This window comes from Helobdella robusta (assembly GCF_000326865.2).
Source record: "Helobdella robusta unplaced genomic scaffold HELROscaffold_3, whole genome shotgun sequence".
Lineage (NCBI taxonomy): Eukaryota > Metazoa > Annelida > Clitellata > Rhynchobdellida > Glossiphoniidae > Helobdella > Helobdella robusta.
Genome location: NW_008704501.1, coordinates 2,083,354 through 2,098,849, shown reverse-complemented (window position 1 = coordinate 2,098,849; position 15,496 = coordinate 2,083,354). Strand labels below are relative to the sequence as shown.

Sequence of the window (15,496 nt, the reverse complement as noted above, 5' to 3'; positions counted from 1 at the left end):
TGTTATTGTTGTTATGATTTGAGTATGTACGCGAACTTTCATAAGAAAATTTTTTGTTTGCGAACTCCGCCAATCACCAGAGGTTTGAAAATCTGCCGCTCCTAAACTATCGATATAATGCCGCTCTTCAGTTCCTTGGGCCTCGCTGTAGGCCTCGAGTCCCGTGCTCCTTTCACGCAACCAATCATGCTTCAAGAAATACTTCAAGCAGTAAAACCTTGTAGTCTAATAATTTCTCATCTTTTAACTCGTGTCTAATGATAAACAAACCTATACCCAATCGTTTGTGTTTTATTCTTTTTTGATTGTTTTTTAATATTTTTTAAAATACTGAATTGATTTGGTGTTTTACGATTTGGTAGTGCTATTTTCATTTTAGTTAAAGAATATTTGTTGTAAAATTTAAACTTTGTGAAGTAATTTTGATACAAAATCTTCATTTAATTAATAATTAATATGTTGTTATGATTGATTTATAATTAGCCAACATTCGCAATAATTAAACCAAAGTAAATATAATTAGTAGTTGTGGGCACATGCATGTCAAATCGTTTTGCACGGCGTCCAAGACTCTAAAATAAAGTAGTTTTAATTGAGATTATTCTTAAAAATTCAATTGTAGTTCAAATGAAATAAAAATAAAATTACGGTAATTAATGCAGATCAGAATTATATTTGGCTCAAAGTTCAACTTCAGTTCAACATCTACGTTTATGATGTCCGTTTTAATTTTAAAAATCATAAGATTTTCTATTCTGGTCACATGACGACGCTCTACCTATTTTGGTAAGTTTCGATGCAAAAAATGTGGATGCACTCGTTTTTAGCTCCAGATCCGGACGGATATCCGATCTTTTTCACTATCCGGTAATATTCAGCTCCAACCGGATATCATGCAGGTTAGTTGTCCGGACAGTTAATAATCATATACAAACACGCATATTTACACATTGTATGTCCTTTTGTTTATATGTTTGTGTTGTGTACCTCAGCATGTGCACACACACATGTACGTCAACATACAAACATGTGTTGTAAATGTGCGAAATGATGTAAAGCGAAGAAAATTATGTTTGTATCGCTGGGACCATCTGATCGACGGGACTATCTTAATTATGTTTTAATTTCAAGTCATTGAAACGATCGAGATGTTTGTATGGTACATGCAGTGTGTAATGCATCACATGTTCATTGGTCACGGATGTCTCAATACTTTTAATTGATCACAATTTTTCAATAAAATTTAATTCAGTATTTTATTAAATAATTAAAAACGCTTTAAGAAAAGTTTTTAAAAATTTATTTAATAAGGTTGTTTTTTTACTTCCATGATTTTTAACAAGCAGTACATGTAGGAATAATTGTTAAAAACATAACTTCATATCTGCCATCGAGAGCTACGTGCAACTTTAAATACATTTCTGACAATGAAACAACAAAGGATGATCGCCAGTCATATAGAAATTACAGTAGGCTCATTGAGCTAGGGCTGCCTGAAGTAAAAATGCCAACCTCAAATAAAACTCGCACGCATGTTTTGTCATTTGTAATTGGTAGTAAATAGTAAGTAATGCTGGTTAGCAGTTTAAACTTTAGTTGTCTACAAGTTCTTTAAGGTGTAACTTTGGCATCCTATTTGTGAAAGTTCCATTCAGCGGTACTAAATTAGGAATAAGTTCGACAATGTTTGTCAGACTGCAAACGGCTGGATATCAGCGTTTCTTCCAAGATACAAAAGTTCGCATTTCAACAAATTAAAATAAACGAAAAAACAAACAGACGAACGAACAAACGAACGAACGAACGAACGAACAAACTAATAGACAAACCAATTTAAACATTTAGATGCGACGCAGGAACATTGTAAGCAAGCCAACGTAGGTAGGCTAATGATGCAATGATTGAGCAATCTAGAAGTTATTATTAAACTAGTCTTAAGTCGTAACTTTAACTAAACTACGCAACCACGTATGAGATGTTGTTAAATTTTAATATTACTAAAATAAACAAACAAATAAAGGAATACAAAATAAGTTTTAAATTGATGGGAAATGCAAATGCAACCAAGACTGAAGTGTTTTGTTTACATTACATTTGATGTTTTGTCTTGTATCAATTTTATTAAAAATTACATTAATAAATATATTTGTGTCTAAAAAACTATTAGGAAATATCAAATATCATATTTACTTTTGTTTAATTCATTTCATTTTACAAATATAAATGTATTAATAGAACTTTGTTTTTGCACTGATTCTCTGTGCTAAAATAGACACGGTTTGCCGGAAAAGGTTTGCAAGAACGACTTAACGATTTGAAAGATTTTTGATTTATTTTTTTCCCGTTTCTGATGATATTAAGTACATTCGAAAATTAGAAAAAAATTTTAAATTTTCTTTTACATTTAAAACATTCACGTAGGCTTACATCGTTCGATCAAAAAGATTCATAGACGCCGTTTATGAGTTCGGGACTTCTTCATTTGTTCTGAAAAGCAGAAGTCTAACAGGCGTATAAAAATGCATAAAATGTTATACGAATTTATTTTTATTAATTTTCCAAATTAATAAAAAACTCATCAAATAAAATATAAAATTTTATTCTACGGCGTTATAAAGTAGACGCCGAGTCGTCTAGGTTATTTTTTTAAAAATAAAATTGAGTATTGTTAAAATAGAGAACTTCAATCTATATTTATATACATACATTGTATACAGTATAGAAGTAAAATAGAACATGTTCACGTTTATTTCTTTGTTTATATTTATTTATTTGTTGAAGAATTGAACATGAAACAATTACAGATTAGTTCGTCAAAGGAGGTTAATGTAATAATATTTGCAGTATTAGTAATTGTTTGCCTTAGACGATTTCAAGTCAAATTAATAATTGTAATAATAATTAAATGTAATTAAATTAAATAATTAAATGTAATATTTATATAAATACTATCAGTTTATCATTGGACAACTTCCAACCAAACGCTAAACCTTCTCAAACAGTGCAACAAACATATTTGGTCGGTCGTGGCGTGAATCAATCAGCTTTCTTCCACTCATTAAAAAAAATATCCCATAACAGAGTTAGTGATATTTGTAACAAAATGTTTCGTGTAAAAAATCAAATGCATTAAGATTACAGCACGTTGAAATAATTTGGTAATTTTTTAAAATTATCTAATGAAATAAAAATATATAAATAACAATAGAAATACAAGACATTTCGACTAAATGATGGCAATAAAAATTGTAATAATAATACTACTACTAATAATAATGATAATGATTATGGTAATAAATATTAATAATGACACGAATTAATAAAAAGCAGCAAAATTGTTGTAGTAGACGCAGAAGGGGGCGGAGTCAATTTCAACGTCTTCGTATGGATCGAAGTTGCTGGTGTCCATGTCACTCTTCAGAACTGGCACGTACGGTGGAATCACCTGGAGAGGAAAATATTTCATCCAGTCACGTCCTACCTCCTACTTATCTACATACTAGAAAAATAACTGCTCCATTCCCATAAACAATGTCAAGTAGACAGGTGATTGTTAAACTTAGAATTATATCAACAGTTTTAACGAAATTTTATCATAATGGCACGAAACTGCACCTTCTTTTCCAGGATCTTCAACCAGCTGACGTCGTCAAACCACGAGTGCATCTTCACAGTTTTTGCGCCATTGATAGTGCAGCCCAGCCGACATTTGGGATCCTTTTTCAGTAGATGGCGCACCAAATCTCCCAACTCCTTGCTGAATTTAACTGGAATAAACACCTGGCGACAGAATTTTCAGCAATAGTTTCAATTATTCAGTAAACAGAACATTATTAAAGATATATTAATTAGAGTTTGATTGAAAATTAACGAATTTCTTCAAAACAAATGTTACAGCATACAATAACACAACACAACGAACGAACACTACACATATGAACATACACGTACACAAACACATACTTTCGGAGCATGTACGCACACCACACATACAACATAGAAACGGGAGGTAAGAACCTTCTTTGTTAATATTTTTGCATAGCTCTCCGTGTTGGTTTCCGCATAGTAAGGTATGTAACCTGCTACCATCTCGAACAACAGGACGCCCAAAGCCCACCAATCCACCGACTTGTCGTAACTCTACGTTCATTTGTGTGTTTATTTGTTTGTTTGTCTGTTCATTTGTTTGTTTGTTTATTTGTTTGTTTGTGTTTGTTTGTTCATTTGTTTGTTTATGTTTGTTTATTGCTGTTTGAACAAAAAAAAGGTGAATAAAAAACATTAAAAAATGTAATGTTAAAAGTTAAATACGAGTAGCAAGGTGAATGAGCTAATATGATGCATATGCGTTGTGATTATGCCACATTATCCATGTGATAGACAGGTTCATTGGAGTAAATTTTTTTCGCGAATACAAAAAATTTAGGAATGCATGAGACAGAAAAATAATCGAGAATTCTCATAACATCCAAGTGACAAGCGTTGACAAGAAACGAGCATCGTTAAGAAAGAAATGAGGGTGGACACTTTTTGGGTTTGGTCTAATAAGTTGAATATTTTTTATCAGAATTTTTCTTGCTTCGCCAAAAATAAGTTGGAGGGGCTTACGTTAAAAAAATGTGTCTCTGAAATAATTTTCAATATAAATTTTTCACAAATTTATATAGAGATTCTGTCCAATTTAACCTAATTCTAAAGCCCCTGCCCACGCTTCTGGCAAATTCCACATCAATCTATCTTATTTACACGTGCGTTTTAGTATATTGCAAACGAGTAACAAACACAACAAAACATTTTTGTGTTCCTGTGTTCAATCCATTGATTGGTTGAGAATTGCGCTACTTCAATTTTCTAATTAAAATTATTTAGTGAAATGAAAAGAGGGCGCAACCTTTCCTTGCAGCATTTCAGGCGCCAGGTAGTCAGGCGTGCCGCACATGGTGTGTGTCGAGGCTCTCGTCTCTTTCGCCAGTCCAAAGTCCACCAACTGTAAGTAAAACATCACTGTTTTATTTTAATTTATAAATAAAATACTGATTAAATTTCTACTCAATCAATCATTCACCAATCCATGCACCCATCCGTCCGTCCATGCATCATCCATGCATCCATCCACCCATCTACCTTTATATATCCCTGAGCGTCGATGAGAATGTTTTCCGGTTTGAGATCTCTGTATATTACGCCCACTTCGTGTAGGAACTCAAAAGCCATGACCACCTGGGCCCCGTAGAACTTGGCCATCGTCTCCCTGATGGTCAAGAAAAACAACAACGTCTTCAATCGTTCCCAATGGTTTTATGGCGATAATTTTATTGCGCTGATATAAATTCGATGAACAAAAGTTGAAAAAAATAGCGGAAGCTATTGCAAATTTCAACATTTATTGCAAGTAAAATTAAATATCTATCTAAATAAAATATTACAACGTGCAAGTCACAGCCGAACAAATTGATTACACTCGTAACAAATGATGAAACTAAGTAAGCCGGAGTGCCGATGTTTTATGGCCTGGTGTGAGAGCGTGAAACAAGTTAATAGGCAGGCTTCTCCTTTTATTAATACACACGCCTCTCGTTCACGCGCATGCAGCGATGAACATGATTTAATGGAAAGATGTTTGTATTAAATAAGCTACAAGAAGCTAAGCAAGATCTATGCCGACTGCCTTCGTGACTGCTTGCAGATAAAATTGATTTAGTCATCCGATAATTTTTATTGTTGATGACATTTCGCATTAAATAATTACATACAAGAATCGTTATTTTGTTCGTACGTTATTATGCTCTGATGCAAAAATATCCCATGCACGTAACCTCAAATATAACATTTCGCCGACACTAATAAAATAAACCTATGCTACTTTTGTACTTCAAACACGTTTAAACAAACAATAAAAACAAACTAACGAGAAGAAGTTGTATCTCTGGATCAGCTTAAAGAGCTCTCCACCAGGGCAGTACTCCATAACCATGTAGAGGTTGGCGTTGTCCTGTAATGTCAAGTCAGTTTCATTTTGGCATCAATTCTCAAAATTACTTTAAATTGATTAACATCTAAAAATGCAGCCGTTATTTGAATTATTTTTTATTCTCGTCCGCAAGTTTAAATATTTCAAATAATATTTTCACATTGTTTAACACTTTGCGAAATTACTTTTATGTACAATATATGCGAATGTAAACGGTAAAGAGAAAGAAACTGACTGAAAAGTGGTGGAAGGCCTTGACAATGAATGGGAAGTCCATGGACCTCAGAATCCTCTTCTCACTGATGGTGTGCTGCACCTGGTTTGCCCTCATGATCTGATCATTTTAACGTCATTTTAGCGTTACTTTTAAAGTTAAACAAAAATAATTCTGGTTACATTTTTTAGTATAATTAAACATTTTTGTTTGTTTAGAATATTAAAGTTTGATAAAAATTTTTCATTCCAGCTTACATAATTTTTAACGATCATTATCAAACAGATCTCATCCTCAGAGTGTTGGCAACAATTCAACTTATTCATTTTTGCATTAAATTATAGGTTACAGTTTGACAAAACAGAAATAAAAGATTAACACTGTCCACTGACTCGATGTTTGCCAAGAATTTTGATGGCGAAGACCTCCCCGGTGCTCTTCAACTTGCCTACTTTCACCGTGCCGAACGATCCAGTGCCGATGGTCTTCAGGCCTTCAAAGTCACTTAGGGACATCCCCGTGTCAGCCTGGTTTTTATTTACAAACAAGTCTCACTTTTATGAAGTTTGCTCACTTAACGTTTTTGCTACTTGTGTTCAAATGTGAATGAAATATTGTCAATGCATTGAAAATGCTGATAACTGAGCCAAACTACAATGAAACAATCGAAAAAATAATTAACAAAAGACACTGAAACGTCAAATGAGCCCGTTGTTCCACCAGGGCCTACTCAACACACAACATCACAAAATATGAGAAAACGCTGACAAGAGTACGCGAAAGCAATCCTCAGGTCGCTTCCGCAGCAGCACGAACAAACAGCCCGATATTATAACACACATAACCACAGGCGGTACAATTGATAATAATTATAATAATATTAAAATAATAATAACGATAATAATAATTGGTCGTTAAGATACAAACCGCCACATCCAGACGATAGTTGTCCCAGTACGTGACTTTCAGCTTGGCTATGGCCGAGTCATCTGCACAGGTTTTTTTAAAATTATTTTTATATTTATTGCTGTGGCTTATATTTATCATAATTGATGAGATTTGTTGCAATACTTTATATTTGTTGCGATAGTTTATTCAATACGTTGTAGTTGTTATTTATTTAACAATGCTGGTAAGGTAATGTATGTCTTTCTTGAGGCCTGCTTCATCCACTCAGATTATTTTCTTGATTTGTGCGTGCCATTTGTCAGTTCACATACTTTTAATAAATTCATTCTATGGAAACTGATTCATTTTCAATGCACATCGTTACAGTTGAGTAAATGATTGAAATTGTTACCATTTGTGTAATACGTTAGGATTGTTACACTCAAGTTTGACGTTTGTTCGTTGGTTCACGTGTTCCCCCCTTTGTGTTTCTGTTTATTAGCATCCGGCGGGCAATATTTTTTGTCCGCATCAGCGAATAGTCAATATTTGTTCATTCCTATCTTAATGGATTTTATTAATTTTAATTTCATTACCAGTACGAAACATGTCTATGTTTAGAGATTTCATTTTGCTGGGAAGGAAGAGTAGGAAATGTTGGCCAGTCCAGTTGCAATCATTGCAACGATTTGACCAAGAATCAACGCCACTTTTGAGGTTTTCTTTTAATTTGAAATTGTAAAAAACTGAAATCTTACAAACTTAAAAATAATTACTGCTAGCTTCAAATTTTGAAGAGTTTTCATTATAATCAGTATCATAGAAGCATTCGGTTCGCCATGCTTTATATAACTTTGATGGTTTTTCATGCAAACAAGTTCGTTGCATTTGCAAGCGAGACTAATCTGTCGGCTGTTCGATTGTTGTCAGTCTATAATCTTTCATCGCATTCCACTCATGCTCATCAATTTTATGCTCCCGCGTGTCCACAAATAACTTTTCATTTACTATTTCATCATTTAACTTTCAACGTGGCATTTGAACACGAATGTCAAACAATAATAATCTTACAAAAATGAAAAATAAATTAATGAACGAACGAATTGAATAAATGAATATCTGGATAAATAAATGAATGAATAAATAAACAAACGAAAGAATGAACTGACATCCTTCTCTCATGCATCCGTCGTGTCGTTTCATTTTTTTCTTGCCCACGTGACTATGAAAGAATGAAGCGATGACGTTTACACCCACGTGACTTCCGTTCATCGTTGCTGGAGCGCCATTTACCTGTTGCTGTTGTTGGCCCACCATGTGAGCTGGGGAGGTGGCAGGCAGGGTATTGGTGGTTATTGTTGTTGAAGTTTTTGTCGACGATTTTGTCGATGCCTTTGTTGATAATTTGGCGGCTGATGACGATTGGAGTGGTGGGGTGGAAGAAGACGTTTGGAGGGGTGGTGGTGAGAAGGATGATGATTGTGGTGGTGGTGAAGTGGATGAGGGTAGTGGCGGTAGTGTTGGCGATAACGATTGATGGTAAGATGTAATTAGTGACATGGGTGGCGATAATTGAAATGATGACGGCGAAGGAGAGCCTGGTAGTGGTGGTGATGACGATGGCGAGCATGGTAATGATGGTGGTAAAGACGATAGTGTTGAAGAGGAGGGAGATAATGATGGTGGAAAGGGAGGCGGGGGCGGAAAACATGGCGCATTCAATGTAATTGGCGCTTGAGCACGTGACCTCGTACGGAAAATATCTGCCAGTGGTAGAGTTATAATTAATATATGAACGTGTTTGTTTTGTTTACATTATTGGGTGGACATGCATGCAATGGTTAAATTATTAGGTGAACATGCGATGCTACACTACTGCATCATCAACAGATCAGCACACCCTGTGGGCCTCCATAATCATCAGTCGAAATCACATTAATCACATTAATGTATTCTCACAACGTTGAAAATTACTCACAACAGAAAAAAATTTAAGACAAAAATGAGTAAACAGAAAATTAAAAAAATTGAAAACGTAAAAAAAGAAAGTGTGCACTCACTTGTTATCCTCATTTTTTTTCTTTTTTTGCACAGAAAACACTGCAGACTCTTCTCAAACAAGCAAGATTGACGATTGCAACCTAAACCCAGACTGCCAACCAACAGCCAGCCAGCCTAACTTCTCGTCCACCCCTTCAACCGCAGAGCACCCGCTCAAATTTTCTCACTTCCAGTTAATTTAAGAACCCCTCATTGTCTTTTTTCAAATAATATCAACTTAAAATATCGACATTATTTTGGAATAAGTTAGTTAAAAAAATTTCAACTACTACTCAAAATTATTAAAATAACTTGAAAAAGTTATTTGTAGCAAGTTTAAATTAAACTTAAATATTTCTTCTCTAATTAAAACAGCAAATTTATAAAATAAATTTAAAAAAATGAATATCGAGAACAACGGAACGTTGCCTCTTTGTTAAAAAGCCTTTAAAATCTCATGACACAAGGAGTTCGTCGTCGACTAACCAACAGTTAACGTGCTACTGAAGCACCTGGTTATATATACTCCAGGTTAAATTGAACAGCTGACTGTTTATCAGTGATTGGTTCTTATTATTTATGCACAAATACATTAATTTAACTTGGGCAGACACGTTAATTTTTAGAAGTGTACAGACAGCGTGTAACAATGGACAGGTAGTTTGCATGTTTGTATGCGCCTGGGCTGTGCACGATGCACATACTTACTACCTCACATTAGTATTCAAAAGTCACGTGATTTTTGTGTGCAGCAATTTGATGAATGAATTAAAAGTGTACACGTGTATGAAGCCAGAGCAATAAAATTTAAAACGGTGTGTATCAGTATATAAACTGTAATAAACATATATGATGGTATCGACATGAAGTAGATCTGCAATTGCCAGTTGTAATTACATTTACCGTTTGAATGTGAATTTCATTTTTGAAACTTTGACCTAACCCAACACTGATGTTCTTTGGTTTAAGGTGAGCAGTAAGCACTTTTTCAGCTGTATGACGATGAAATATATCTTAAAATCATTATTAAATTGTAGAAATCTCAATTAAAATACCAGTTTTATTATCAAATATTTAATTTTTGAATCGCTAGTGTTGTTATAAAATGTTATGCGCAATGATTGAATAAAGTTTATAAACATTTGTGTATATAAGCATATAAAATTACATATATATTATAACCAACATGTTTGTTTGATTTGAACAACTTGCCTCCTACTGACGATCCCTTGATTCATGAATATTAATGTTGTACGTTTGGTTTAAAGGTGTATGCCTGTGTGTGCGTGTGTGTGTGTATGTACGTGAGTATGTGTGGGTGTGCAACAGATAAAAGAATTTTTTTATTAAAAGTTAGAATGGTGGTCGACTGTATGGAGGTGCTCATGTTTTTGCCGGTCGACTTATATGTTTGTTCATTGTTTGTTTATTGTTTGTTTGATGTATGTTCATTGTTTGTTTGATTGTTCGTTGTTTGTTTAATATTTGTTTGATGTTTGTTCATGGTATGATGTTTGTCTATTTGTTCGCCGTTTGTTTAATATTTGTTTGTTTTGTTAATATTTGAAGTTCACTGCGGTAACAACAAACAAATGGCCAGAAAGCGGTTAATGTGTGTTTATAAATATCGTAACTTCTGTTTGGTTTAATGAAATACTAACTAAATTTAATAATTTAACAACATACATCCAACTTCATCACACCTACAAAGTCAAAGTCAGTTCATATGCAAGTAGTAAAGGTGCATTGTTCGACAAAATGTTGTCTTAGTGGTTGAATTGAAATGCATGCAATGCGGTGCAACAGGCGTTGTGTTGTGTGTGGTTGACAGGTATGTTTTCATTTTCCTGTTGGTGCGTATCTCCTTGTGGGATATTGTTCATGTTGTTTTGTATCTTTTTGCTTTGCTGATAGTCATTTTGTTGTTTGTAAGTTAAAAAACGTGCCAGGCTCAGGTGAGCATGTTGTGGCCTCTATTCAAAATCTAGCACGTGCTCAATTGTATGCTGAATTGTTGATCGAGTAAGCAAGTTTTCTTAAATGAATGAATAAATGAATGAATAAATGAAATGAAGAAATGAATGAATGAATGAATAAATGAATGAAGATTACTTATATTGATTTGACCACCTAGCTATAATATAATCACATCATCACTATTTTATTGCTTATAATTTTGAATTAATTACTCATTTATTTAAGGAGTTATTATTCGAATTACTTGTTCTTGTTTGTTTCATTGTTAATTCTCATTCAAATGTTGCCACTACATGCGCTTACTTTTCTGATCGCCAATAAAATATTTCAAGTTTTCGAAGGCGTCAACGTACTAATAAAATATTAACACGCGCCAGGATTATCTTCTTCGTCGAAGTAAATCCTTGCAACTCATTTGAAAATTATTTAAAAAATCAGAATTTCGTAACCTGAGTGGGAAAAACGTTTCTAAAGCATTTTTGAGAGGTGATCAAAAATTTATTTTAAACAAATTTTATTTAAATGATGGATGTGTTTTACGAACGGCAAAAAAGAAAAACAACAACGACAACCAAATTAACAAAAACATAAAAAAAACTATTTAAATTATTAACAAACAAACGATAAAAACGAATGACAGGGCGAACATACGAACGAACGAACGGACGATCAAAAAACAAACAAACAATATATGAAACAATTGTGAACTGTTAGCAAAGCACAAGCCCGCCCAAACAAATAGCCAACAATCAACAAAAATATTTACTGATATTTTGTCATTCAATGTAATCCTACAAATGCTCTTTTTAAAAAATCTCCGTTTTGCCAGCAAAATATATAAAAGGAGAAAGATTGCACAAAACTGTCACGAGATACAACGCTGGTGAACAAGCAAGAAACAAAAGCTAAAGTAATTAAACGATCCGAAATGCTGTTGATATGACAACAACAACACAACAACGACAACAGCAGTAACAACAGCAACAGCAGCAGCAACAACAACAAGAGCAGCAACAACTGCACAACAACAACAACTACTAGTACAACATCCCATCAATAACATTAACACGATCAATGCAGCACAACATTATAGCAACACAAAGACCATACAACCAACTTTGTACGTGATACAAAGAGGCCGTGTCATCCAAGAGTAGAACTATAGCAGCCATCACGTCATTATGACGTCATTCTTCAAATAACCACTGTCGCCATCATCCTCTTCATCATAACCGTCATCATCGTCTATACAGTCATCATCACTATGTCATCATCATCATCATCAACTTCATCATCAACTTCATTGTCGACGTCATATTATTGTTATTATTATTATTATTATTATTTACTCGTTTACTCATGTTGTTTATTTATAGTGAAACAAAATATCACCATTTGTTCATTTTACAGTGTTCACCAACATTGGTGATTGTGGTCGTAACCAAAGTAGCAACATATTGTTTGTCTTGTGAGTAATAAATTAAGTGATAGCTACAGTAATTATATTATGGTAGTTGCAGTAGTAGCAGTATTTTGCTAGTAAATAAATTACTTTTAATTATTTTTGTTACAGTAATACTACTACTGCTGCTTTTATTACTACTACTACTGCTGCTGCTGCTACTACTACTGCTGCTGCTACTACTTCTACTACTAGTAGTAGTACTATTACTGCAGCTGCTACTACTACTAACACTACAACAATTTCTACTGCTGCTATTACTACTACTACATGTTAGTAATAACGTAATGAAGGATGTGGCAACAGTTGATGTAGTAGCGTTCGTTGACTCACCAATGAATCAAAGCATTTATCAGAAGACGGTTGTAATAATTCGCAACACAAATAATTGTTATGTGAGGAGCTGTCTACCTGCATGTTATCTGGCCTTGCTTGTCATTCTCAGTTTTTCAGTTTTTTCCCTCTGTCTTTCTCTCTCTCTCTCTCTCTCTCTCTGTTTTTTCGTTCTCTCTGTCTTTCTCTGCCCCTCTCTTTCTCTCTAATTACATACATACATTGATGATCTCAATGAAGGCTGACACCAATTTATGTAATTAAATAATATTAATAATATTAATCAAATGTTTTCTGTCTGTAACAACATTATTTTCTATTTTAAAAAATAGTAAAAAAGAAACACTAATGACAGCAACAACAGCAGCAGCAACAACTGCAGCAACAACAACAACAACAAAAGCAACAACGGTAACAACAACAACAACAAAAGCAACAACTGCAACAACAGCTGCAACAGCAACAACAAAAGCAACAACAACTGCAACATCAACAACAACAATTTTAACGCTGACATCACTTTCGTTGTTGCTACTTACATGGCGGCATTGAACGTCCTCTTAATTACCGACATCGATTACTTTCACTATATTTTCCAAAACCCCAAAACAACAACTACTACTACTACTACTACTACTGCTGCTGCTGCTTTTGTTACTACTACTAGTAGTGGCTGAAGTAGCAGTAGTAGTAGTAGTAGTAGTAGTAGTAGTAGTGGTAGTGGTAGTGGTAGTGGTAGTAGTAGTAGTAGTAGTAGTAGTAGTAGTAGCAGTAGTAGTAGTAGTAGTAGCAGTAGTAGTAGTAGCAGCAGCAGCAGCAGCAGCAGCAGCAGTAGTAGTAGTAGTAGTAGTAGTGGCAACAACAATAACAGTTTAATAAGGACTAATATATTTATAAAAATGGACGCATTATGTATGCTATGAAATCTGAATTTTATAAGCATCGTTACGATATTATGAATTTAGCACACAGTAAAATGTTTGTGTGGCTGGTCCAGTTACTTGGTCGGTTCGGTAGTCTGCATAATGATGGTAACATGATAAGGACCTATTTAAATAATTTCTACCTCCGTAGTTATGCTCCGACTGGTTGGTGCTTAATTATTACACCGATACTACTACTAAAAAAATTATAATTGAATTTCAAAGTATGCGTCGCTTGCCATTATAGTAGTAGTAATAGTTATGGAGTATTAGTAGTAGTAATGGTAGTAGTAGTAGTAGTAGTTGTTGTTGTTGTATTAATGGTAATAATAATAATAATAATAATAGTAGTAGTAGTAGCAGCAGTAGTAGTAGTAGTAATAATAATAATAGTAGTAGTAGTAGTAGTAACAGATGTGAGGTGCTTGCTGCTTATTTATTCTACAACTACTGACTACTGCTACTACTAATTGAATTATAATAAAATTCAAAAGTATGTGTCGCCTGTCATTATGTATGTAAATAGTAACTGCTGCATGGATATTATTGGACCAATAAAAATAAAATCCACGATAATAACTTCCATTACTACTATTAGTACTACGAACACTACTACTATTTTTATTACTACACAACTACTGCCACAGTTGCTGCTGCTACAACAACAACTTCAACTACTACTACTACTACTACTGCTGCTGCTACTACTACTACTATTACAACTACTACTGCTACTACTACTACCACCACTACTACTACTACTACTACTACTATTACTACTGCTACTACTTCTACTACTACTGCTATTACTTACATGATGATGATGCGATAATACTAATTATTATTATATTAATGATAATAATAAATATAATTATAAATATAATTATCTTTTGTAGTAACTCTGATTGTTGTTTATTATTTGTTGTTAATTATTATTATTATTATTATTGTTGTTGTTGAAACGTTCAAAAACTAGGACGAACCTAAAGAATGATCACACACACACACACACACACACACACACACACACACACACACACACACACACGCACACACACACGCACACACACACACACACACAGCTGACCGCCACCACGCTGTAATGAATAATAAACAGGACATCTTCATAAGCTGTGTGTGTGTGTGTGTGTGTGTGTGTGTGTGTGTGTGTGTGTGTGTGTGTGTGTGTGTGTGTGTGTGTGTGTGTGTGTGTGTGTGCGTGGCCTACTACATCGTGGCCTACTATCATAATAAATAATAATAATAAAAATAATGATAATAATGACAGTATTAAAGCTAATGCTACAAACACTATCCCTACACTAGAGTTACTTTACTACTACTACCACTTATACAACAACAACAACAACAACAACAATTACTACTACTACTACTACAACTATTACTACTACTACTACTAATATTAATAATAAATAATAATAATAATAAATAATAATAATGATTATGATAATGATGGCAGTGGTGAAACGTTGATGTAGATAGAGAGTTGTTGTAAATGAAGAGCGGAGGCCAAGTTTCAGTTAAGCACGAAATGATTTGTGGCAGGTTCGTCGCCGACTTGTGGCCTGTCTTGTTGTTGTCGCCACCATCACTTTAGTCGCTGCTCTAGCCTTCACCATCTTGTTCGTGTTACCATCATCGTATTAGTCATTTAACATTATCATCGT

At 34.0% G+C, this 15,496-nt stretch overlaps 1 protein-coding gene across 1 annotated transcript; it reads right to left on the bottom strand.

Annotated features, from left to right (window-relative positions):
* Positions 1–3,316: 3,316 nt before the first annotated feature.
* HELRODRAFT_65617 (hypothetical protein) lies at positions 3,317–6,700 on the bottom strand (the record flags this gene model as incomplete). Its single annotated transcript, XM_009021130.1, has 8 exons — positions 3,317–3,445; positions 3,616–3,780; positions 4,018–4,140; positions 4,892–4,987; positions 5,125–5,251; positions 5,910–5,992; positions 6,207–6,305; positions 6,578–6,700. 8 exons carry the CDS (start codon positions 6,698–6,700, stop codon positions 3,317–3,319), a joined length of 945 nt encoding a protein of 314 aa, XP_009019378.1.
* Positions 6,701–15,496: the final 8,796 nt, after the last annotated feature.